The following is a 27,697-nucleotide window of genomic DNA, read 5'->3' as shown; positions in this document are numbered from 1 at the left end:
ATCCCAATGTATACATATACATTCAACAAGGCTGAATTTGAAATAAGATTAACATACAAAGAGAAGTCAGAGACTGAAAAGAATAAATCCTCAAATAAACCATGGAGAAATACAAGCACAAAAAGAAAAGCGACTGAATTCTTGAATGCCAACATGTCACATACCTTTGGAAATCCTAGCTAAATCATGTAATGTCTCAACCGTCCTGTGAGCAAGTGAAATACTGCTTTTAGGACTGTATTCAAAGGATACTGAAGTATTTTTAATGTCCAGTAAATTCCTTCACATTTCCAGGTAGGACATCAGTAGAAACGAAGGGGATTCTGCACAGTCAGCATCATGAAATAAACAGTGACTCTTTCTTTTGCTGTGCATAATGTAGTCCATTGTGCTGTTAGAACAACACTGCTGTGATCGCCCTTACTGTATGCCTGCCCGTGATTCCCACTGAAGGATCAGCGGGAAAGAGAGTAGGTCCTCCCTACCATGACCTACCAAGGCAAAAATTTACACTTCTTTTTTTCCCTTGACTTAAAACTTTCATATGCCCGACTCCAGCAACCTGTCTAGAACTCCACAAAATTTTAGAATTTTGCTCAGGAAACCGATCTTTAGGTATTGCATGCAAGTGGCATTGCTTTTAGTTACCATACAGAATATGCTGAATCAGCATATATCGCTGGCGTTTACTGCAATATAGTGAATCTAAAACTATTCGGGTTAAGTTCCCCCGTGAGTTTCTTTGTGATCAAGAGACACACATTTTCTTTAGTGATGCCTCCAACTTACCTATTTGTTGCTGTTGTTGTAATTTTGAAAAATTACAGTCTGAAGATTTGCACTAAGAAATGCTACACTTCCCAAGGTAGTTCCTATCTCTCTTTGCCATTTCTTAGCTCTGACTTCTCCTTCCCTCTGGAAAATTCCCAATGCCCTTAAGTATCCCATTAGACGTGAGTATATTAATGTACACACACATTTGTGAAATGCCATTTTGCATGTTTCATCATCAAATGAGGACAAAATTAAATATTTAAAATGTATGATCTGATCCTTGGGTCTCAGTGGTTTATTACACTCCTTTGCACAGCGTCAAACCCAACCCGTACGGTTTAATGAACAGGGAATTGGAGTAAGACTCAAGCAAACGGAGTTACTTTCCTTTTGAAATGAGACCCATTAAACAGAGTGAAAGCTACCCATTAAACAGGAGTAGATTGGACTGAATGAGAGAATCTCTCCAAGTGAGAGTTTTCCAGCGACAGTGTGAGGGGACCCCTGCATCAGGTAGACTAGGGCTCTGACCTTTAAAGTCTCTTCCAATTCCCAGCATCTGTGACATTCTCAGGGTTGATCTAGGCAATTAACCTCCCTGAGCCTCACTTTCCTGTCTGTGAAAAAATTTCCACACTGTACACTTCCAAAGTGTATTCTAGGTTTAGTGAGCTATTTATGAGACTCGTGGCCTCCTGTATAAGAGGGGCAGTGTAAATAGAATGAGAGATCTGTTATTCTTTTAGGACACAGAGTGTTTTTACACATCACTGCAAAGAGAAGCCACTTACTTTCCTCCCCATACGCTCTACCTTATGCCACAGCTCCTTAATATATGCAGATCAGCATTTTTTTTCTGTGTCATATTTAAGCGCACAGAGAAGAAACCTATATGTTTAGAACTGGCCATGTAGACATTTTTTAATGTTGTTATCTGCATACACAGCCTAGCTTACATTCACGTGAAACCAACTGGTTTTTCTCTAAAGCACTTTCACAGTTGCAGATTTCTAATGCCTGGGGTGGGGACTGGAGGAGGCACTCCGGTATTACCTCATAGCCACGAGTTCATAGTCACGGACACAAAGGAACATCTCAAGAGGTTCTCTCCCACATTCTCATCCAGACGCAGCAGCCATTTCTAACTGACCAAATTCATTTTAGTCTTCTCCCGTTTTTTCAACCTAGAAATAGCACCAAGTGGGACAGAGTGGTGCCCTCCAATAAGCTTCACTTGAGAAGCTGAGACAGGAAGATCAGAAGCTCTGGGTCATCCAAGGCTCTACAGCACAGTACAATTTATCTCCCAGTTTCAAGGTATAGAGATCAAAGCTTTGGGTTCAATCTCCAGCGAGATGAAAGAGTGTGAGATAAAACCTATTGTGTCTATAGAAACACCGGAAAGAACCATGTAGATATCCTGACATTTCGCTCTCTAGTGCATTATTGTGCCTGCTTCAGAAGTAGACTTCCTACATTATGGCCACACTACAATCCATCAGACGCGGGACACTTAGCCGTGATACAATACGGTCAAGCAAACACAGGCATTGATAACTCTCTTCCCCTCACTGCTCCAGCAGCGTTCGTTGTATTTTGTTGTGACATCTCTTTGGTCTCCTTTGATCATAAACCTTCCTTTCTCATCCATGACATTGACCTTTATGGAGAATCAAGATGAGATTAGAGTTTTGTCTGCCACTCCCTTGCATCTGCCTGGTCCACCCCTGTTCTATGTTTCCATCAAAAATGCCTCTACCTCACTGGCTAGAGAACCATCAAATCCCAGTGTAGCACGTGCCATCAGCACAGAGTCTTGGCTGGGTTAGGTCACTTGATCAGGGCAGACATCTGAATGAGGAGGTTTGAAAGCTGCTCTTAAATCAATTTCCTTCCCCTAAAGTTGTTACCTATTTAACAATTTTTTTAAAACTAGTCATTACAGTGAGATGCTAAATGATTGATGGATGGTTGCAAAATGCAAATATGAAGGAAAGCTTTCAGTAAATTTTCTCTACTGTGAACTGAGAAAAAATCTGCGTCATTTGCTCATGAAGGCAGAAAGACTTGGCCAGCTATTGCTCTGGGAAGACGGGTGCAAAGTCACTGCCCTTCTCACACCTAGGATCTGTAATCTTTAACCTCTGCGTATGACTCCTTCCCCCAAAGCCAGCACGCCTACAGACCTGGGGAGGAGTTTCTCATTTACAAGCTTAGTAACAAGCTTTTCACAAAAAGAAAAATATCCCAATTAGAAACTGACTGTCTGTGCTGGCCTGCTGCTCTTCCTCCTCTCTTGGCCTGAAAATCTTTCTTTTTCCAAACCTATTGAGAAAGTAGATGTTCACTGCATGCCAAGACAGGGTATGATGCTTTTAAGCTGGCCTGAAACTTCCTTCCTCTGTCTGCTAACACTCTGCATGCTGACACAGTAGGTCAGTTGCTTGGGCCATCCACCCTGTTGGTTGTTATGAAATACAAAAGTCCAGCGGGGTCTCTGACTTCAGGAAAAGAGGTCTCGGACTTCAGGAATCGAGCCCTCTTGAGAATGAGAAAGCCGACTTGGCTTTAAGGCCTGAGCCTGCTACAGAATTGTCACCTCTAGCAAGTTATTCTGGCTTGGCGTAGGCACAGGCAGCTCTTTTGAAATCAGGTGACAACTGATATTCCACTTTCCTACTAATACTTCCCAGTATGAAAACCTCCTTCAAGCTTTAAAGGTCTTGACACAGAGTGTTTGTCTTGCAGAGTTTAGCATAGGCTTGGGATCTAATGAGCAGCCCAGAATCATTTTATCTTGAATGTGAACGAATGAAGTGGTGCCTATCAACTTTAAATGCCACCAGGGTCCTGCAAGGAAGATGTACTTCAGGGCTGGCATTCCATTCAGCAAAGGACAAAGGAGGAGTTCCTTGAAGCATGTGAAATGCACTTTATTTAAAGGCCACACTGAGCTCTCCTAGGTAGCCACGCTCATGTTTTCAAAAGGACAAAAGGGAAGAAAGAAAAAACCATTGTGGCAGCAGAGCATGAAACAGGAAGAAAGGGAGAGAGGAAAATCAGCCCCTGGTTCTGCCTTTCCTGCTCATCAAGCCGTTTTAAGCTTCTGTGTTCCCTCAGTACTGTTAATCTGTATTTATAAGTCAGGGCAGAGACACGGAGAGATGGAGCATTAGACTCACAAATAGTTTTAATCTATGGTTCCTGCTAGCTATCCTTATAGGCCCGGATAAGTTATTTAATTGCTCTGGGCCTTGGTGTCTGTGTCTGAAATAATAAACATGATAACTTGCTTCATAGCGCTGTTATGAGGTTTAACTAAAGAAACAAACACGTGAGTCCTCCGTTCCTTCCCGCCACCCCCACCTAATTCTTGGCACTTGGCCGTGGTTCAGGAAAAGACGTATAATATGTTATAAGAAAATAGGAGTGTTTCCATTTTGGTTCTTGACAGAATTGGAAACAGTGAGGGTCTAGGAAGACCACTGCTCTAATTTTCATTTCTATGAAAAGGAAGGGGTGCTTGGAGAGCATGCTCACTCCTAACAGAGCTCTACAACAATCTCCCTCTTCTCTCCTCAATTTAACTCTGAAACAGTGTCATGATAAACTGGCCGCACTTCAGAATCAAACCTCGTTTCTGGTCCAGGAAGCCTTTCCAATGTAAGCTGAAATAAATGGAAGTACTGAGCAGGGAGGTAATAAAAAAAATAACAGGGAGCGAAGCAAATGTCTCACGTCTAGAATCCATGTGGCATCCTGTATCATGCATAGCACAATTTCCATACAATTTCCATCTGAACACTCATAAAGTTTAATATTCTCTCTTGATTACTTGTGGTTAACAAATCCTGAAGGCACCCAACTGCATACTTTTTTAAAAGTCAATTTTCCAGCGAGAGAGGAGACCTTGGGAGAGAGAGGCAACATCACGCCATCTAGCAAAGAGCCGTTAATATCAGGGTCCTGCGATGGAGGCCTTTCTGTGGTTGTCCACCTTTCCCAGTGATGAAGTTCTATTAGAGAAAAGTGCAGCTCATCCCAACCTGTGGTAAAGCGAAGATTGCATCAATTTAGGCCACTGTGTGCACTTTGTTACAAGTACCAGCAGTTACATTTTACATCACATTTCTGCTTTCACTATCGCACACACCAAAAATAATACATTTTAATCAAATAAGGAATAAACCAACAAATTTTCAAACATATTAGCAAGAGATATAATGAGCCTTTCATAAATAGTTTCTTGGGCCAGCACCAAAATATTGTACAAAGCAAGTCAACTAATTAGCTGATAAACAATATGATACAAATAAATATTTGATAATAAGTGCACACAAGTTAGCAACCCCAAGAAACCCCTTGTATTCACTGAGCTTTTTAAAGATAACAGGTGTTGGGAATAGAGTGATGGATTGGCACTTAAGAGAAGAGTGTTTCCTGCTCTTGCAGAGGACAGAGTTCAGTTGTCAGCCTTGACATCAGTCAGCACACAACTGCCAGAAACTCCAGACCCAGGGGATCTGACGCCTTCTTCTGACCATTGCTGGCACTGGTCCACATTGTATGTGTGTATGTGTGCACAGCCACACCCATAGTCACAGGAATACAACTTGTTAAAATATGTTTCTAGAAATGGTAAGAGGTGCTGTTTCACTGAGCACCTCTAGAAACTTCAAGCAGGCTTTTGTTTATTGAAGTTTCTTAGTCACAGACTTTATATGCTTAAGACTTGTAGTATTGGCCAGAAGGTAGAGAGGACAACTTCATGCTAAAAAAAAAAAAAATTCAAATGCACTTGGAAACATTGTGCTTCCAAGTCACACACATCCACAAATGGAAAATACCACTGCAGCCTCCCAGAGCAGGAACAATGACAAATAGGAAGTCAATAGTGTAACCTTTAGGTTGGTGGCTGCTTGATACATGGTGGGAATGATCTGCCTTGACTGTAAATGGTGACAAACAACGCGGATCCATCCTGTGCATGATTGCCTGTCATTTTCCAGGTCTAATTCGTCTGCAAGAGCTCATCAAAGCTCCCTCCAGATACAACATTAAAATCAAAATCCGCCAGCTTCCCCCTGCGAATAAAGACGCCAAACCTCTGCTCAAGGAGATGAAGAAAAGCAAAGAGTTCTATGTGATATTTGATTGTTCGCACGAAACAGCTGCGGAAATTCTTAAGCAGGTAAGAGGTTTGGGGAGGGGGTAAAACGATAGGGAAATATATTTCATCTTTCTTTTTAAAATGTCATTTGGTCTTCCTTTTCATTTGGTGCAGCCTGGCACAGATACCACAGTACACAGTGGGCCAAAGATGACTTTTCAGACCCCTCTTAAGGACCCAATGGTATGGTTAGTCCAGAGTCGACTGGGCTGTATGTGTAGTGCTTTGTATATGCATTTGTTTGTGTGGAGGAAAGAGTAGCATTTTCTAGGTGAGGGAAAGATCTGCATCCTTTACCTTCTCAAAAGGTCAAGCCACATTTCACGCCTGCAACGCATGACTTATATAGCAAGACCTCTTTGGCCTAGGCTGCCAGATTCTAACAGAGAAGGACACAGAGAAATCTCAGCCCAGAGAAGATACTTCTCTAATTATGGAAAATAAGCTGCTTTGCCTTCAACTCCAGAGAATGTGTGTAGACACAGGCAATGACAAAATCTTTTCCAGATGAAAGATATCAGTAATATTCATAAACAATAACAAGGCAGTAGCAATTGAGTTCCCGTGTGCTTTGTTCTAACACTGAAGAAAGAAAATTTAGAACCTGTGAACAATAAAGCACTGATCCAAAGCCCTCACTGCAATGTGACTTTAGTTCCCAGGGAACTATGACAACAGCTGGATAGATTTGGGACAGTCATATTTAGGTACTACAGTGCTATAGTCAAGGTTGTGGACTTTGGCTAGAACTACATCAAGAAAGTATATGGTGCATCCTGAAATACTAATCAGAAGTTTCAAATAGAATCAGTAATAAAAAAAAAGATCAAAGAATTAAATCAGGAGGAAAGTCAGGGTGAAAAAATACATGTAACCTTTATTCGTAAATAAATATGTCCTATAAGCCAATGTTGTGTCAGTATTTTTAAACATTGAACACTATATAAATTGTGCACCATGGTGAAAATCCCCAGAGGTTATTAATGGATCTCAGTTTCATGAATGCTCCATCTAATTTCCAGTAAATGAGCGCTGAACCACTAGAAAGTTGTCTCCCAGTACAGTCATGTATGCTGGGTCTCCACAGTTCTATGGCCATCCTTAGGGAACACTTCAGCTACCGAGTTCTACATTAGAGCTATGATTGCACCAGAAGTACATACTCAAGAAAGCCAACCATTTGTCTGTATTATCCACTGCATCGTTGTACTAAACGATTCTACTCAGAACTGCCTACACTTTGGATACAAGTTGAGTGTACTGCTCTCTGTTTCGTGTGTTGTAAGCTTGGCCCTCTGTGTGGTGTGTTTGAAGTAATATAAACTTGAAGAAATGGAATCCAGTGCAACATGATTGGGTAATTGGGGTGCTGCCCTCAGGAAGGATTCATATAGTTCTTCTGGAACTGTTGTTAGTTCCTTTCCAAATGCAAGCTATATGAAACAGAACAACACTGACTTTGGCTTCCTTGCCTTCTCTCATCATGTGCCCCTGTGTTGTGATGATACCTTCTAAGAAGCCTTTGCCGACTTCAAACAGATAGAACTGCCCTATGATTGGCTTCTGACTCCAAATTTGTGCACTAAATAAATCTCTTTTCATTGAAGATTCCTAGGCATAAACATTTATTGTGGCAACAGAAAGCAAAGTAATAAAATCACAGAACATATAGAAGCTCATGGTGAACTCACCAAGTTATTGCAAAAGGCAAAGGGAGTCTCACCCCCATTGCTTCCTGCCCCTTCATTAGATTTGCCTCTCCAATTATGTAGAATTTCTGTAACTCACTTCTGGTCAGTAACTCATTAATAGACTCTTAGATATTATAATAAGAGCTCTTCAGTAAAAAAAACTGTGTTGTAAAGGTATTGATGACTAAAGAACTTTAATGGTAAATAAATACAGCCATCAGTCTTATCTTAAGGCTCCACTGGCACATCTTATCACTAGTGATTAAAGTATTCAATGGAGTATAGATAAGAACAGAAAATAAAAATCTGGATTTTAAGTTCAGGTCTGGAGATGCAGAGGTGCAAAGAAGCAAGCCTTCCCAGGAGCCCCTTACACCCAGGCCTGGGGGCTTGGGTTATGTTCAGGAGAATGATTTTCTAATGTGATTTGTGTGGCGTACCATCTGATTCACACAACTAGCTATACATTTCCCAAAAGACAGGTCTGGAATAAACAGAAAAGGACTATGGAGAATTCTGGTTGTGATACTCTTCTTCCTTTCTTAATACACGTAATGATAAAGCTTAATGATCCTTTCTCAGAATAATTGTTTCTAATGGATTATGGATTCTCTCTATATGCCACTTTCATACATTAGCTATTGATTACTATTTCCCCTACCTTTCCTCCCCCCCAGTATCCCCACCACCTCCCCTTCCCCCAGATCCACTGTTCCTCCATTTCTCATCAAAAGAAGTGCAGGCCTCCCAAGGACATCAACCAAACATCTAGAACCTATTGTATTGAATACTCAGGGATGGCTATTCTGGTAAAATAATACCAAACCGATCTGTGTGGTTCTCTTTAAGTGACTCTATATGACTTGTAAAGAGCAAGACAGGTACCTTCTCCCAGGGAGGGGAGGACTTGGGAGTTTAGATGCTGATTCTGGTTGAATCACGAAAGGGAATAAAAAAGAATGAAGGATGCTCAGGCTCATGTCCTTGACTCTAGATGCTGATTCTGGTGCCTGGCTTCTCACACTCAAATAACTTTCACTCTGAGGTGAGCTTGGCAAGCTTACTTAAGAATGGGAGAAGCTGAAACTCTGCTAGGTAAATAGACCCATACACATGGCTCCCAACTCTGTTTCTCCAGGCTACTACATAGTCTCTGCAGGCAGAGAGATGGATGTCAGAGGCTATGAAGTCACATTATCAGGGCTGACTCTCTTTTGCAATGGACAGCCATTCTTTTTTTTTTAATGATCTAACTTGTTTTAACGTAGTCTTCTATAAAAACGAAGACTTCCTTCTGAATGGTACACTTGGCCTTACCAATGTTAATGACTACTTAATGACTAGCACATCATTAGATTCTGCTGACCAGTAAGAGCTTCTCTGACATAGTTAATACCCAAATTGTGAATCATGGAACTTTTACTCAGCGCACACACTCACAATCTACTGCAAACTGAAATACTGATCTATAATATCTAACTGAATTATTGGATCCATTTCAAGATTAGCAAAAATACACATTTCTTTAACATATGTCCACCTCTGTATTACACTGTAAGAGAAATATTGTTCAGTGCACTCCCTAAGAAATAAACTTCTTTATAGCATTTCGAGATCTATATCTATATCTATATCTATATCTATATCTATATCTATATCTATATCTATATCTATATCTATATCTATATCTATAAACAAGGTAAGGACACACAGGTACTGCAGGCTCTCCTGATGGGAAGGTACCAGCCATTCTTAAGCAAGTTGCTAAAATTTTCTAGGAAAAATACATACACTTGCTTCTTTAATATGAAGTCAGTATTAATAACATTCCCCTTCAGTGTTTGAAAATCACCACTGATAACTCTCTCCTAGGTAAATCCAACATGCTCTCTCTGTTCCCATCACTGTCCTACTCTTCCCTCCCCTTCGCCAAATCTTGTTAACGCCAAACGTGTTAATACTTCTTAAGAAAAAGGGAGTTAAATGAAGGTATTTGACATTTAGCTGAAAGTTAAAGTAAAAATCTAGAAGAGTCTATGGTTATTATTGGGCATGCTAATCACTGAGCAGAATGATTATTTCTATTCATATTGAACAAGCACTATATGATGAGAATATGAAAAGTTATTTTCCCAAAATTAGATCGAAATTCAAATGTCAAGACTTGATTAGACTAGAAAAGAGCACAGCCTTCTCATAAACATAGTGTCTTGGCAAATTTCTGTAGTCACAGTTTCCCCCCAACAACTGACAGGCTATCTGGGTTCCTCTTCAAAAACTGCCATCCCAACTTATTCATTAATCACTTTCCAGAAAGTGTCTTGATGTTTGAGAGCATGCTGGTTTCTTTTTCTTCTGCCTACTGTGTCCCTTCCTTACTCCTCTGTCCCAACGTCCTACTCCTCCCCAATGATCATTACACATATACACCTGTGACTCTCCCCTACCCCTGGAGATGTCACCTAATATTAGTTCATGAGGATAATTGAAGCAAAGAGAATGAATGGGGGAATGGAAGCTCTGTGAGTCCATAAAGTAAATGACAATACCAGGACGTGCTGCAAGGAGTAAGATCAACTTTACTTGGAATGATTCGAGGCTTATGTAATTTGGGGACAGAGGATAGGAACATCCAGGATGGGCAAAATTCACTGGCTGATGGCCTAGGGAACACAAATGCCTCATTAGCATGGGGAAGCATTTCAGAAATCTCAGATACTAGCTAAACATGTTCTTACCAGGAGAGAGGGCGATGATCTTGTAGTCTAACTAAGGCTACACAGCATTCCTCAGGTAAAGGCATGCATTGGGTTTTGAATTCCCTAGACAAGGTCAGAGGAGTTCTGCTAATGAAGGGAGTCCTTCCATTCTGCTGTGAGCCCCAGAAAGTGATATCTGGTCAATGATGGACTTTGATCTTAATTAGCAGAGTTTTCCCACATTCACCTTCTCATGGAGTTATTCTTTGAGGAAGTGCCAGACAGGGAATGAGTTTCTGTGATGGAAAGAAGGGTAGGAAGACTTTATGTGTAGAAGTCACACCGAGCCTCATTGCAGGTTGGAATCTAAGCAACCATCTCGTGTTTTTTAAGAGAATTAAATCATTTATTGGGTGCACATGGATGATACACAAACTTCATTCCCATCTGTTATTTTATTTGATACCGTTATTCAATTTTGATATTGCATAGGGTGTGCCAACAACCATTTTATAACCAAATGTGACCTTGCTTGGATGACCCTTTCAATGGTGAAGCTCACTAAGTTACAACTGTAACTGGCAGTTTAGCAACACCAAGGTTTTTGACAACAATGGCTTCTCTACCCAAGCAACCATAAATAAATTCCATTTTTTTCTTTTCTTTTTTTTTTTTTTTTTTTTTTTTTTTTTAGAGCTGGGGACCGAACCCAGGCCCTTGCGCTTGCTAGGCAAGCACTCTACCACTGGGCTAAATTCCCAACCCCCATAAATAAATTCCAAATAGAACTTGGCACTGCCATAAAGGAATTCTAACTTCACACTGTTGGTAACATTTACCAAGATGGCTTCAGATTAGACTAATTTTACACAGCACATTAAAAAAAAAGACACATTTATTCAACATCGCCATCAGACTTTTACATTTGGCAATCAAAAGCATGGATGAAAAAGGTCTACAGTAAACCCCTTTGTTGAGTTGCTTTACACTTTCCACAGGTCAGAAGCTGAGATAACCTGTTATACAATTAGTCACAGACAAAGTCCTGGCGTTTTTGCCCGCACACATGAGTATTATCTAAAACAAGTCTTCTTTGTAGCAACTAGGCCTGCCACCACTATCCTTGGCTGAGTTCACAAATCTGTTGTAACCTGTAGCTTCCCTGTCACTTCTCTGGCTCTCCTCTCCTGTTAAGCTTTGTTTCCTGGCTGTAATTAAACCTCCTGCCACTGCCATAGCTACTGCTGCTGCTGCTGGAACCTCCATAGACACCTTGGTTTCGTGGTTTAGCACAGTGCTGGCCTCTGCCACCATAAGGGCCAGAGCTCCTGCCTCCAAAGTTTCCTCCTTCCATCGGTCCCATATTTGAAGACTGGTTGTTGTTGTCAAAATGTAGCTTCCACCACCTCCAAAATCGCTTCCATCATTACCAAACCCATTATAGCCATCCCCACTACCCCAATATATCCACCATTACCATGGCTACCACCAAAGTCACCAAAACCACTGAAGTTCCCTTGTTACCCAAAATTGTCATTTCCACCAAAACCACCTTCATGACCACCACCGAAGTTTCCAGAACCACTTCGACCTTTCTGGCTAGATGAAGCACTAGCCATCTCTTACTTCGACAGAGCCTTTCTTACTTCACAGTTGTGGCCATTCACAGTATGCTATTTCTGAATAACAATCTTTTCCACAGAGTCATGGTCATTAAAGGTGACAAAAACAAAGCCTCTCTTTTTTTTCTACTAACTCTGTCAGTCATAATTTCAATCACTTCAACTCTCCCATACTGCTCAAAATAATCTCACAGGTGATGTTCTTCAGTGGCTTCTTTAATACCACCAACAAAGATCTTCCTCACAGTTGAGTAGGCACCTGGTCTCTGAGAATCTGCTCTTGACACAGCTCTCTTAGGTTCTCAACTCTTCCATCCACCTTGTGTGGTCTTGCATTCATGGCAGCAACCACTTCCTCCACAATGGCATATGTGACAAACGCAAAGCCTCTGGATCTCTTGGTGTTTGGATCTCTCATTACCACACAGTTGGTGAGTGTGCCCCATTGCTCAAAATGGCTCCTCAGACTCTCGTCAATTGTTTCGAAGCTCAGCCCTCCGATGACGAGCCTTCAGCGATGCATCCTCAGCAGTGCCAAAGAGCCTCAACCATCTCCTTTAATGGCCCTAGTGCCTTGGCAGAATTAATATTTTTCTATTCCAACTGAAAACTGATGTTCAGATATAATAACTTCATCTACAACATACATACATATACAATATGCATATATATAATACATAATTGTATAATAGAATTATATGTAACTTATTGTTATTATAGTGTATTAATACAATATCTACAATACACATACACACACACACACACACACACACACACACACACACACACAGACTTGATAGATGAAAACCTGCGTCTCTTTCTAACTTTTCTGTAAGAATGCAGTCTCTAGTGATCTACACACTCACAGGGGCCTTATCAGGTAGTGATCTTGATCACTCTGTATCTCTTATTACACAGTAAGCACCAGAGGAACAGGGCCTTTTCTATTTTTACTTAAACCCTCAGTACCTACTACATTGTGTCACAAAGCGAATTTCTTGTGCAACTGTTAAATGGGAAGTTCACCACCAGGCACTGAGTTAGAAACAATCTCCACAGTTACCTTCCTATTGCCCACCTGCAATGCAACAGTCCTGTGAGGGAGGCAGTTCATTGGTAGAGTACTTAGCCAGCATGCATGGGACTCTAAGTTTAACCTTTTGCATTGGTACAGGGAAAAAAAGAGTGCATTGTATGCCAAGAATGCTGGACTTCCAACTCTGCCAAGGCACATTTGAGCCAGTCGTTCTTCATGGACTCAGTTTCCTCAAAAGGCAGACTTCATTCTGTCCCAAGAGTAAGAAATAAGAATGGCTGTGAACCTATGGCTCTACTGCAGAAAACCTAGCTTGGCACTTTGAAGAGGGTCCAATTTGCTTTTAACTCTTATGAGAGAAGTGAGCAAAGGAGTTTCTTTCTGCAGCCCTAGAGGGCTGCATGGCCATCACTTTCAGATGAGAAGGAAGCCCTGCTGGGGCTCTATTCAGCAGGAAAGCTTCAGTGGGCTTTAGCCAGCATCTTCAGCTGAAAAGCTGTCACAGGTAATCTTGAGCCTCTATTTCCAACTTAGGCAACCTTTACATAAGTGCTTCAGTGAGGTCTTTCCCCCACAGGGCTTGTTGCAACACATAAATCATTAAGGTATAATTGGACCCTAAAATATTTAGAGTGAAAATATTTTATAAAATTTTATTGCATTTTCCCCTTTCTGTTCACGTTCAATTAGCATGAAAGCACAGTCACCCAGAAAATGTATTTTTTTAATGCTTGGCTTCTTTGCTAAGGAGTGTGACGGCCATGCTGATTAATCAAATGATTCCGTGCATTGACTTCTGCCTTGTATGCATCGTGCCCACAGGAGGTGATGAGGGCAAACAGGTGATTAGACAAGGTTCATGCCATCCCTCTGTCTCTCAGGACTCAAAACATCACTGCCCACAGCCAAATGCTGTGAGGATGCAAACCTGTGTCTTCTAAGTGACATCATATTGTTTTAATAATATCAGACATACAGGGTAGGTCCGATACCATAAGGACGACTGTTGCTAAATACCTGTTGTATGCAAGGACCATGTTGAATGTACTTAATGTACCATTGTTTTGTTATAAGAACATTCTAAAGAAGGAATGGGGAGGAGGAGGAGGCGGAGGAGGAGGAGGAAGAGGAGGAAGAAGATGAAAATTCTCTATGCAGAAAAAAATAAATGATCGCTCAGAGAGATTATGCGACTTGGCTAACATCACAAAGCCACAAGCAGTGAGATGGCATTTGAAAGTTATCTAACAGTTTAAACAAACAACAAATCTTGTTTGTCCCCGTTGCATACAAGATGCCAACTGATTATCAAAGTAATCAAATCTACAGTACATGTTGGGTCAGCCTCTACTTCTTATATAAAATTGTTTCATTTGATTCTCAGATACCCAAGTGTTTCTATCTTTAGAGAAAGTCCCTTATATAGAGATAGCCCCATGATCAAGGAGAGAATGTGAGAGAGACCATAGAAAAAGTCATTCTGTGTTTCAGCAGCTTTGGAACTTAAAGGTGTTAGAGATGCACCAGCAGAAACAATAGCATCCCAACCATAAACCTCTGCTTGTCCTCAGAGGGCAAAGGGAGAGCCTGAAAACAAGGTCACAAAAAGCCCACCCTATGCCTACAGAGTGGTCTGAAACCATGGATTCACTTTGTAAAATAGAAAGGGGGACTGTATGTAGAAACAGCCAGGTCAGTAAGTAGAAGCTTGGGCAATCTATTTGGGGCTCCCAAATAAATGAATAAATAACTCCTATGTGTTTGGTGTTTCTTATTTGCAAACATGTACTATTCATTGGGTAGAATTTCTTTTTATCTGCTTCTAATATCCTCACACTACAAGTGAGAGAGAGGGCAGAGCTAAAACTTCAGGCCAGGGCCTGATACTCTCATTGCCTACGTTGTTAACAGTCTTCTATCCCCAAGGATAAAGTCTACTGGCTCTACTCCAGCTTCATCACCTCACCTACAAGTAGGATTACTGAATTCTAAGCTGACTACACATGTGTTCAGCTTAGAGCATCCATATTTTCTCATGCTCATGGATTCTCTCACCAATGTTAAGATAAAAAAGAATTTTCACACTGTCTTGTACTTAGTAGAACATCTCAGAAATGGGGAATTAATTAAGCAATATATTATCTTTTAAGTTCCTCAATTCCTTTGATGGTCTTTGAGCCAGCTAATTGATAAGTTCATTACTGTGAATAAATTTTGACGACATAATCATGATGTATCTCAATTTACACTAACTGGATGATAATTTGTAGTGTATTATACAATTATTATGGCAGTACATTCTCATTCTAATTACGTTTCTCTCAGGCTGATATTAAAGTGTGTTTACAGCCCCTGAGCATATAGTTAGTTTTAGTTATAAGGAACAGTTCACAGATATGAATGTGCTATCTAAATTATACAAGAATTAATTGACCTTCCTGGATAGCCAACAATTTACTGAAAATGTACTCCATTTACCCACATTCACATTATACAGGATGCACATTTCAATATTCTCCAAATCCTCCAAAAAGTATCTTTAGAAGAAAACAGAAATGTGTTTCTACTTGAAATAGGAAGCAATAAAAATGCTATAGATGTATTTCTATGTATACTCCTCAGAAATGTGTTGATGCTTCATTCCAGCCCATTCAAAATATGGCTTTAATAAAAGATAAGAATGTGCTCTGGTGTTTGAGGTATATATATTTTAGAAAGAATCATGCAAATTGTAGCTGTGTATATAGAGTCATATCTTAACACTTCAGTAGGAATTGTGAACCTCAGTTTACTCTAACATTGTAGAGATATGCCATTCCTCAGTGTGCCTTTCTCTGAGTGTAAAGGGCAACATACCATCTCTCCAGTTTTCAAATGAAACATCACGGCTAAATAAGGGGAAAATTATGTTGCTATTCAAAACACATCTGCTTCTTCAACACTCTACAAATGAAAGTTTTTAACCAAAAAGTCCTCTCTTACAACTTCCCCACAACTGTTAACTAAACTCTCTGTCATCTGGGTTATCCTGTGACATATAACTTTATTTCTAGTCAGTTAGCCCTTTCAGAGTGCCTTCTAAGCATCCAATAGTACACTGTGATAGGAGAGGAGTAAGGTACCCTTATAAACACCAGCCTAATAAACAAGGTCATCACCTAGTAGAGGAGCAGAAGAGTTGTTATTTTATATGCCTTTATACATGAGAGGCAACCTTACATACCTCGTATCATGCTGAAAACCACTAAATCTGGCAGGGCAAACAGTGGTACCGATACACAAAACATTCCACCTGCTGGAGATTATCATCATACCAAGAGGGACTGCATGCTTCTTGATCCTGAAGTTGTGTCTCCGCATCACTCCTTATAGGATGGCAGTGAGCCTAAGACCTCCCCTCAGTGTGACAAACTAGGTCTTTGTATCTGATGAAGACAGAACCAGATCTTTCTGTCTCAGGAAGGTAAAGCTGGGTCTTCACAATAGATGAAGGCCTTCCTATAAAACATGGTTCAAAATGAAGCTCTAACCAGGTCTTCATATCTGATAAACGTTGGGTTGAGTCTTTAAATTTAAGAAAAACGGAGCTAAATCTTCAATCTGATGAATATTAATCCAGGTCTTCATATCTCATGAAGGTCAAGCCAGATCTCCATGTCTCATGAAGTTAAAACCAGGTTTTATATCTCATGAAGCCAGGTCTTCATATCTGATTAGAGCTAAATCAAGTTTTCATATATAATGAAGTTCAAAGTGAAGGTAAGACTATGTCTTCACATCTGATGACAGTGGTAAGTATTATCAAATTTCCACTCTGGACATAATACTTTGTAGCTTCTTGTTCAACCTTCCTCCAGCCAACCATTTTATCTTTCTACCTCTTTTCTTTGTGACAAAAAAAATCTATAATGCAAGCTGGACATCTGAAAGTTCACTTGTCTCGTTACTTTTCAATTGCCAAATAAGGGAGACTCAACCCTCTATGTCTCAGATTCTGTCTCTTTTCTCCAATCATCTTGCTGTCTTTGTTCTGAACTGACATCTCTAAAACAAATCTGCTTTTTTTCCCTCTCACTTACATGCAGTCTCAAAACACTGTTCATTTTAAGTAAAACATCTGACTTGTCATGTTTGAAACACTGCTCTTACCTAAGGCATCACCTTAATAGAAGAAGACATAAGACTTCACATAGAATACATACCCTTGTCTATCTTGGCCTACTACATAACAAGCACTCAGACATATCTATATTAATCAACTCAACTGTTTATGTTAGAGAAAAATCAGCTACAACTTACTTACTGCAGTGGGTCACAGGACCCATGATCTCATACATGCTAAGTAGATTGTTTTGCCATTGAACTAAATGACAACTAACCTTCCTTAATGAAAGATGCATACTCTAAGAGATTAAATAACTTCTCAGATATTGCCAAAAGTCTTTAAAACCGCACATAAGAAGACTGAAGGTAATTTAGTCTAACATCTAAAGAACTGTTTGAGCCCAAATCAGTATCTATCTGAATGTCTTCAAAAGGTAAAGTATCACGTCCTAGGGCCTGAGACTTCACCAAAGCCCAAAGAAGGAGCTCCTACGATCTAGACTAGAAACTTCTCAGTATCTATGGGAAACTCAAGGCGCTCTAGTCCTTAAGACTAAACTCCAACCCCTGTGTGTCTAGCTTTGCTCTAACTAAACACTCATGTGATTCTATTTGGGTTCCCAGAACACTCCACAAATGGATTGCGTGAAAATGATGGCATTTTCTAACTATGTTTTCTATGACCAATGCCTGAACTAAAATGCTGAGTCCCAACTGCAACACATATGAACTTAAACACTATGACTATGCCATTATCTTCAAGTTCTCGTCCTCTACATATGAATGGGCACTTATAGAATTCACCAAATGGTAGTGATGTTTCTGTATCTTAGAAACAAGGTTAAAATAAGAAAGAAGTTAGGTAACATAGATCAGTGGTCTCAGCATTAGAATGGCTATCACCTGCAGAATATGTAATGATTATGCATGCCCACACCGGAGCAGATACATCAGCATATTTAAAGATGCAACTTCACAAATGGTACTTTTTTATTACTATATCTTTATTATTGAAAACAATTTTAAATGTAAATGTATTTTGGCCATATTCCTCCCTTCCCCCAAGTCCTTTCAGATCTTTCCCCCTTCCCTATCCACCCAACTTTATAAGTTGTTTCTCAAAAATCAAACAAAAACCAAATACAATAATTAACCCCCCCACCATGCCAAACCGTAACTAAATAAAAGCACACCAAAAAAAATTCATTATATGTTGGTCAACATTCCTGAACATGGGACCTTCTCTGAGGTGGTTGATATATCCAGTGTCACTGTATTGGAGTAAACTTATTTTCTGATCATCACTCACCCAGCAGGAATAAATGACAGTTCAGTTGTTAACCTTTACCCTAGCACCACTGGTACTTTTGAAGTTCCTTTCATCTTCTAAATGTTCCAGCCTACTAAGCACATTACTAGGCTATGGATATTTTAGAGATCGCTATTGAATGTCAATTCTCTGTCTTTTGTTTGAAAGGTTGTCTTTAGATGAATTTGAAGTCGAGTTTTTATTACCACCTCTATGCAAAGTACCTATCACAGGCTTTTAGATTCGTGACATCCTCTCAAAGCTCCAGTCCCTTGTCTTTGCCAGATTGCCTGTTTCACTCCACCATCCATCACCTTCTCTCCCTGCTCTGTTCTCAACCTTCTGCACCCCTGAACAGCACAATCTCATCTTCTGAGCACCCTGGTGAAGTAGTCTACCTCTTCTAGAATATTCTCTAAAGCTAACTGAAACATCACCTGTTTCCACTCCATTTATTAAAAAAAATTAGCATCAGCTTCTCTTTGGAACACATCACTAGAGACAAGTTTAAGAAAATGTTAATACCCAGAGAAATCCCCAAGTAGTGCAGTGAATCATTTGAGGGATGTCTTTTCCTTTTCTTTGATTTATCTTGGAAGCAGGAAGAATCTGGGTTAAGTTTGTAAATGGTATAATGACGTCAAATGGAGGCCAATATCTCTGGGATCCTTTTGAGTTCAGTGTGTTTTTTTGGCATTTACACACCATTAGTATTTGCATGTAAAGGGAAGGGATGAAAAATTAGAAATGTACCAACCTCAAATGGGAAATTTATTTTTCTCTTTAATGAACGTATTTGATGCTCACCCACAAGAAGCTGTGAGTTCTCATCTCACTGTAACCAAGGAGAGATTAGAAGAAGGCAGTTGCTTTCTGTTCTTACTGTAACACACACGGTACTTTAAATAGTCTCTTAACAGTTCTGGAGGTTGAAGCAGGCTGCTTTCTTCCTAGAGGCAGAGACAGGGCAGGGCAGGTGGTTTTCATCATCCAACCTTTCCCCCACATCTTGCTCTGAAGTCCCACAGCACATCATCCCTTCCCCTTTGCCTGTCTCACTTTCATCCTAGAGCACTCTTGCTTCCAGCATATCAAGTTACCTGCGTCCACACAGATAATTCAGAGTGACTTCTTCAGCTCTAAATCCAACATCCCATAACATCTATAGTCTCTTTTGACATACGAATGGGCATATGAAAATGGGATCAAGTTGGGGTGTGGACACGTGTAGGAAACATCAGTCTATGTCAGAAGAAAATGGAATTCTTCCTAACCTCGGGGGCTTTGGGACCTACTGCTATCTGCTCTATAATTCACTGTCCTTTAAGAATGTAACCTGATTCAATGTGGCAAAAATACTGACAACAAAAAATGTATCAAAAAGTTAGCTTATACTTCAGTTATTCCATTAATGACAGACAGTACAGCCCATGGACCTTAAGAACTATTGCATTTAGGGGACTGTATGGATAGGAGTGTAAGTATCAGAGAAGAAGGGAGGCACCCTGGAGCTCAAATTCTTATCTTAAAATTGTTCCTCTGATCCCCGATGCTATCCCACCGTTTCTGAAGATTTTTTTATTTTTCTGTCTGGGGTAAAGTCCTTGCTTCAGCTTCAGTGCGTGTTGCACATTTGGAAGTTATTCATTTGAAATTATTGACTAGAAACCATGTCATGATGGCTGGAACTTCATCCCTCTATTGAGAAAACTATAAAAGTAGCAATATACCTCAGTTTAGTCAATATAAACTTCCAGGACATGCATTTTTCGAGGGAAGAAGCAGTACTAAAAAGTCCTATAAATATTACAAAACCCCTCAAAATAGTGCAAGGAGAACTCCAGGCTCCATTTTAGGGCTTTGCCACCGCAGTCACAGCATAATGGCCATTATTTGTGATGCGTTGATTGCCCTTAATAATGGATGTTGGGAATGCACACAGAGTATCTGCGATTGCTGCCTCTGTAGCAAGACACTGCTTTCTGAGAGAAGAGCAAAGTGAAGATCAGGATTCCTTAGATCTCAGAGATGCTGTTGGGATGCATGGCTCCTTCTGTCTCACAAGATGACTCTGCAGCCACCACAAGCCTTCGACCCCTGTAAATTAGGTCCTCTCCATCGAAATGTCAATTAGATCTTAGAAAACACGTGATCATACGGACTGTGTGCTGCTCAGTGTACTCAGTGGACATTCATCAAATCACGAGAGATCATCTTTGTCAAGGACAACAGAGCTACACCAGTGCTACTCTACAGAAGGTTGCCAACAGTTGTAGAAGTCTCACAAGGCAGCTGGCCCAGTGTGATATCGCCATTGTTAATGAACAGTAGCTGTGTTGCAGAGAATACTGGTATTAGTGGAATCATTAGAAATGTCCTTTTAGGATCCAGATGTCATTGAGCTTTTGTTCTGCCATATGTCGATCAATTCTAGCTACAAATAAAAAAAGGCATAAATTGTTCTTCAGAAACAATGGTATAGCCATGTAGCCTTTCTTAGCTCAGTTCCATGACACAGAGAGAGCCTCCCAAGAGATATACACCATCCTTCCTCCTTTTGGATTATGCGACCAAGAAAGATGCAGTGTCCTAAGGTTGCAGATCTTGACTCTTTTGTTATTAGTCTCTTTCCAGTTCTTAAAATTGATCCTTAAAACAGAAGATGACTTACTATGCAAAGTATGAAAATGAAGTTGGTCAAAAGACTTCCTGTTCCACTGCCACAACTCAACTTGATTGGAACAGTCAACCACCATTCTTTAGGGGAAAAAGTAAGGTATCCAGCTTGTCCCAACCATGATTATTTATTTACAGATGTTTATTCTATAAAGAATTGGAGCAGGCCAGAAAAAGATACATGTGTTTCTAACTGACTTCTAATGCAGAGTCCATGATTTAGGACTTACCCCCTTGCTAGAGATCAAAACAAACTTATGAACAGGATCACTTCTGTGACTTCTGGTGTTTATGAAAGAAGAAAAAGGAGCTTATTCAGAAAAACAAAAGCTTCTCCCGATGCTGACAACCATGCAATTAATGTGCTAGAGTTAGGGTGGTGGCAAATGTCCTTATCTTTCCTATCTTATTGCCTAGATCTAGTAGATGCCCTCATGTAGGCACAAGGGTCAGAAAATACACGCCCATTATGAGCCCAAACAGTCAATAAGCAGAATTAATGGCTTCTAACGTCATCCTTTCCTCATTCCACCTTCTGTCCCATATAGCTCACGCTAGCCCTAACTTTAAAATCTACTGCCCGAGCTTCCTCGATGCTTCCGTATTTCACTGAATTCTTAGTTGTCTCCATGTCAATGATATATCAAAAGCTCCTTGATAATAATTCTGATAGGGGAAATAGTATTAGAAGACTGTATCAGTGTCAGCAACTATGGAGAATAAATAGTATAACTACATATGACACAACTGATCCAGCATTGTGACATAATGTTCTGTACCAGCAATGATTTAAACAGAAGCTAAACTTGTACTTACCAAAGATAACTTGGTGAAACATATACGTTGGCTTTAAATACAAGCAGAACTATTTCATTCAACTCTAACTTAGTAGAGCAAGTGCCACTTAACAGTTCGGCAGACAAACGGAATCAAATTCTGAGAAGGCGCTCATCAGGAAATTTAGTTCTGGGAAGAACCATTAGAAAACTCTCCATGTCGTGATTATAGTTTTTATTTTTAAAACTGACATTTATCCCGACGTGACACTTTTCTGAATTCCTTCCTGACTTTCGCTGAAGTGCCAACGCCCAAAGCAAACAGCATGGAGTGAATACGGTTCCTTTGTTTATAAAGCACACTCTCAGAAGACCGGACTCTGTACCCGAACCAGCCTACAGGCTACTGTGAAGGACCGCGGTTTAAAAAGCACCACTCTTGGAGCGTTCATTTTTCATCTCTTGGAGCTTGTCATTTTTCATCTTGAAGGTGTTCTTTCATGTGATTCTGGAATGTTGACAGGCTGATGATCATCACTGGCTCTGCACTTGTTTTATAATTTCTAGGAATATCAGGACAAAGGCAGAGAGATATGTATCCAAACGTCTAGATAGGAAAGAGAGCGGAGAACTTTGTGGTACAACAAACACCAAGTAGCCCTGGAGGACCCAATTGTTCCTTTTGCAGTCAGAGCGGCCTGCCAGCAGCCACTCACACTATTGTTACACCTCATTTCTAACACCGACTAACACACTATTTGCCTCCAGGAACTACAAAAACAATAATAAAATAATGACTTCAATGATTGTTTTTCTTTTTAAGAAGTGTTCACGTTCACAGCAGGGGATCAAAAGCCTCTACAAAGTTTCAAAAAAGAAAAATTTGTCAAACTGAAAGCTGTAAATTCAGGTGGAGCTGTATTTCAGTTTCAGTTCCAGAAATAATATTTTAAACTCAGTATCCAGCGTCACATCTTAACATGAAATTTACACAGTTCCTTTTACGCTATCTAATAACCAAAATGAGCAATTGGATTCCTGCCTGACCCCGGTAGTATAGCTTTTTATGCTCAAAGGATATAAGAAACCTGCTAACAAAACCTCACCTAAATGGTTCTAAATGTTACTAAAGCAAATCCAGCTTTAAAGAGTCCTTCTGTGGGTCTGATCTTGTGATCACCACAGGACCAACTCAGATGCTATTAGCTCATAAATCATAGTAAGAGTTTCCCATCATTCATCTTACTTTCAGAGGGTACCATTTCACTAAATAGCCCCCGGTTTCCATGTTAGCAGGGGTGAGTATCTCATGAGTGCCCATAGTGCTGTCTTTAAACACATGCATCATTCCTAATTCCCTTTCATCAGGAATGCCAGTTTGCATATTTTAAGCAGAACATCTGATAACTTGTGTTGCTTTTACCCTACTTCTTGAATCCATCTCTCTAGTCTGGGTTCTAAACATCTCTGTTCTTCACTGCCAAGCTACATGTTTCCTACAAGTCAGCAATGCTCCCACCTTACATACTTTGAACCAGAATGACTCTATGAGAAGGCTCTAGAAATCCTAACTTCAAAGTTTCCAGAAGATTATGACTTGCATACAGGACTCATAAGAGGTATCAGGGAAAACTGCTTCAGAAATGTAACTTGTGAACTTTTTATTCATTCCAAAACTGAGAACCATAAGTAGCATACAAATGCCTGCAACAGGGAAGATAATGCCCTGACTTAGGTAATGCAGAGAGCCATTTGAAACATTTTTTGGATGCGTTGGGCACAGAAGTAGAGTCATTGCTGAATAAGCTACCCTCCTACCACTATTATGTCTCTCTAGTGGCCATCTTCCTCTTTTCCCACAATGTCAAAATAATATATGTACTCTCAGGTTTTCTGGAAATATAAATCTTAAAGAGATGACAGAGTTCTAAGAAGCATATTTTCTCTCATCTGTGGAATCTTGAGGTCTAATGGGTATGTATGTGTGCATGCATCTGTGTGTGTGTGTGTGTGTGTGTGTGTGTGTGTGTGTGTGTGTGTGTGGTGTACAAGCAAAAAAGAAACAAGTTGGGCAAAAATAGAGAGGGCAGTAGGAGGTGGGGAAGAAGAACAAGCACAATAATGTGCATATATGACAATGTCATAATGATACTATTTTGTACATTAAAATAATAGAAAATAAAGATGTATACAATAAAAGGTGCAATCAAATACACAATAAAATTATAATTGTTCCACTAATACCAGTATTCTCTAGAACTAAAGATAGCTAAAAATACTGATGCCTGCTAATTCCGATACACTAAATGATGTTGAAAAACAGAAAAGATAAACTTTAAGTCTGGTCCTCATCCATTTGTGAATTCAGGTGTATTGGGTAAGATGAGACAGAGACAGTAAGTTTTCAGAGATGCATTGAGCTGTAAGTCCTCATGTGAATATATCTGCATTCTAGCATTGCCATATCAATGCACAATGACTTCTAATCTGAGAAAAACATTGTGCCAATGGAAAAGACTAAGCAATCTATATATCTAGTCTAGGTAGTTGCATTTGGAAGACTAAGACACAGAAAAGACAAAATCTCATGCCATGATGCACAATCCCGAATATAAAATGTGTTGGCCAGAAACTATTTTTATATTTGATCACCAGACTGACTACTTCAGTGTACGTAAGTTCAACTCCATGATGATCTAAAGTGAGTTATCCAGCCACTAACTGGCCTCAAAATTCTGATCTACTGGGTCTGCATTTTTCTACACAGCTCTGCATTCTGTATCCCCAGGTTTTTGCAGCTGTGCTACCGATGGTCTGTTTCGTATTATAATCTACTTCTGATTCTTTCCCCCATGTCTCCATTGCAGATTTTGTTCATGGGCATGATGACTGAATATTATCACTACTTCTTCACAACCCTGGTAAGTGCTTCCCCTCAGAATGCATTCCACAGTTCATTCACAGACAGTTCCTCCTGGATCATAGCCCAACTATCGTCATGGAGATTCTTTTTGATTTCCTAAGACTCCTCTAAACCCAGTATTACTGGGCATCAGATATCTGTGTGTGTGTGTGTGTGTGTGTGTGTGTTTTCTTTTTTGTTCTTTTTTTACAATAAAGATCATCAATGTGTGTGCATCCGAAGTGATGAAATGCCATTCATAAAGAGCTATTCTTAAAGAAGCGCCAACTATAATTCCTATATTCTCTCAGAAGAGTGTTGAAGTGTGACCTGGAATCCTTTGAGGTGATGAAGCAGCACTCCTGCCTATGTCCAGGAGAGAGTGGGATTAAGGCAGTCATCCGGAGAGTACCTGGGGAAGTTTCAACAAGGGAAGTGATGGAGGCACTGTGAACACTGAACATTCTCTAATAATTAAGGAAAATAGTGGCTCAAAGCTTTAAAGAAGTCCAGAAGAATCTCTGGCTGTTGACATATTGGGGCATTACTAATTGAAAGAGAAATTATCTAAGTAATTTAATACACCAAAATTATAGTATAGGTCAAATGACCTCAGAAGTCAGTCAACACAATCTGTGTATACACCACTCTTCTGGATGCCTGCAGTATAAATTCCACTTCCTTGCCCAAGAAGAAAACTAAATCAGCCATTTTCTTTGTAGTCTTTAAGTGCTTATCATATATAACATACCCAGATTTGGGGTAGGATTGTCAATAGGTTACTCTTGACAAGCTAGGTTCAAGAATATGGAGGCCTACGGGTTTGGAACAAGGAATAGCGCTTCCTCCTCTTATTGACAGCAGTAAATGCCCTTGAAGAATCCCTAGAGGCATGAAGTACAGAGTACATCATGTCATGAACTTGTGGTGGGGATAGAGAACAGGGTGGAATGCAAGCTCTTACACCCATGTTTGCTGATTGTGTGGGTCTGTGTTGCTGCAAACCACATGTATTCCTCTTTCAGAATAGTGGAGTAGATAAATGTGTTCTCCATTCACACATGTGGCCCTTCCCTAAAACTATGTAAGCCAGAGTACCATTTAGGCCTCAGAACATTCTTCCAGCCTCAGCTAAACACACTATAAAGAGCTAGCTTGGGAGTCATTTCAGAGCCTGAGCCCTAGAATCTAGGAAAACTGGTCCTCAATAGCAGTTATAAAGTGAGAGCACATTGTACAATTTTTATTCCGGTCCACTCCTTGCTCTCCAGATTTCCTTATTCTGCATTCACAAGGGATGTTGCAAATCAGACTTGGAAGTTCTACATTCTGTCTTACATAGAAACCCCAAGTTATAGGGCAGCTAAACTCCACATACATTTAATATATTCATCATAAGGGATTAAGCACACATGCTGGAATTTCCTGTGACTAAACTTTGCCTCTATTCATCGAATGTGCTGAAAGGTCTTATTCTTCATATTTGCTTTCTGTCTCCCTGCAGTTTGATCTTCATTCTGTCATATATTGCTTTCATATTCTAGCCAATTTTGGCCACAAGCATTAATAAAACATTTCAACAGTAAGTTAGTGCAAAGGAAATACAGATTTTACACACACACACACACACACACACACACACACACATTGTGTACATTATAATGTACATATTATATATTTAAAAAGCAGTATAGGACTGCACAGACAGTTCTTGCACAAGGGTCAAGAATTTGGTTCCCAGCACCCACAACTGGTTGAACTCCATTGCCAGAGACCGGACGCCCTCTTCTAGACTCCATATAACACTTTCATTCAGTCGCACATACCCACATACAGACACAGACACTTAGTTAAATTAAAAACTAATAAAAGAGCAAATCTACATTAAAAGGTCATATAGCATTCTTGAACCAGAGCTGTCCATGCAGGGATGCCCTGTTATAACTCTACTGCCCAGTCCAAAGTTATTTTGGGAATGGGTAGCAACTAGAAGACATCAGAAGAGAGAATGTCACATCTTCTGCAAATGCAAATCGTGAAGGAACCTGGGCCACTGCCTTCAGTAACTGCTCTTCTCCCCATAGTTGACCATGCCAGACTGTTTCAGAAAGCAGTTTCATTGCTAGATGAAGTCTCTACGAGCTTTTTCTCTTCTGTCAAGTGTTATTTTGGCTGCTTCGTTTTCTCTCAAATGTGGAATATTCTTAGTGGCATGATTTTACTCTAAGCCTTTTATATATAAAAACTGAAAGGATCATTCTGCTTTAAATATGTATCCACTGATAACTCTCTGGTTTAAATCCAGCTCCATCCATTCTGGGAAACACTGGGGTGGGTTAAGCAGGTTTTCTGAGAGACTTTCCGAAAGGAAATGAGTCTCCTGTAAGTTTCCGCATCCTACAACCAAAGGGTCCAATATAGTCTTTTTTAAAAGGCCCTTATTCTGAGCCCTTATCCTGAGTATTCTTTATACTCTTGTTGAAAGGAATAGAAGTTGTCATCAGGGAGCCACGGGATGCCACTTTTCCCTCCTAGAAGTTTCCTTTCTTCACATGCATATGCGGTTTCCACATTTCACCTCAGCAGCATGATCCAGAATATCATGAAGCAGCAACTGTGCTGGGGGTGTGAGGTGTCGCCGCCTTTGCCCAGTACTTTCTGTATGGACTTCTCACAACTGGATATTCTTTTCTTCAGTCATAAAATGAAAGCACAGAGGCAAAGAGACAGAAAGATCTCATCTAACTCCTCAAAGACTCTATCCTAGGTAGAGAATTCTTAACCTTTAAAATCATGTTCAAGGTCCAGGACTAGAAGACTTGGTGAATTCCTCTTCTTCATTTATCCGAACTTGACATTCTTTCACAGACAGGACATGATAACTCTGTCATTTGTGTTTTCACCTTCTTATTGCTTCTGTAATCATTGGTTTTCTTTT

General features: G+C 40.0%; 1 protein-coding gene and 1 pseudogene across 8 annotated transcripts in view; one reads left to right on the top strand and one right to left on the bottom strand.

Moving 5' to 3' along the window:
- The window catches only part of Grik1 (glutamate ionotropic receptor kainate type subunit 1), a 400,463-nt gene that overhangs the window by 257,979 nt on the left and 114,787 nt on the right, over positions 1–27,697 (top strand). For all 8 annotated transcript variants that reach the window (XM_087575986.1, NM_001111114.1, NM_017241.2 and 5 more), the window contains 2 exon segments: positions 5,784–5,965; positions 24,725–24,778. In XM_087575986.1, the coding sequence (XP_087432112.1) occupies positions 5,784–5,965; positions 24,725–24,778 (236 nt within the window).
- Positions 11,500–16,352, bottom strand: LOC148002500 (heterogeneous nuclear ribonucleoprotein A1-like; annotated as a pseudogene).

This window comes from Rattus norvegicus, chromosome 11 (genome assembly GCF_021556685.1).
Source record: "Rattus norvegicus strain SHRSP/BbbUtx chromosome 11, alternate assembly SHRSP_T2T, whole genome shotgun sequence".
In the NCBI taxonomy this organism is placed as follows: Eukaryota; Metazoa; Chordata; class Mammalia; order Rodentia; family Muridae; genus Rattus; species Rattus norvegicus.
This window is presented reverse-complemented; position numbering and strand designations above follow the sequence as displayed.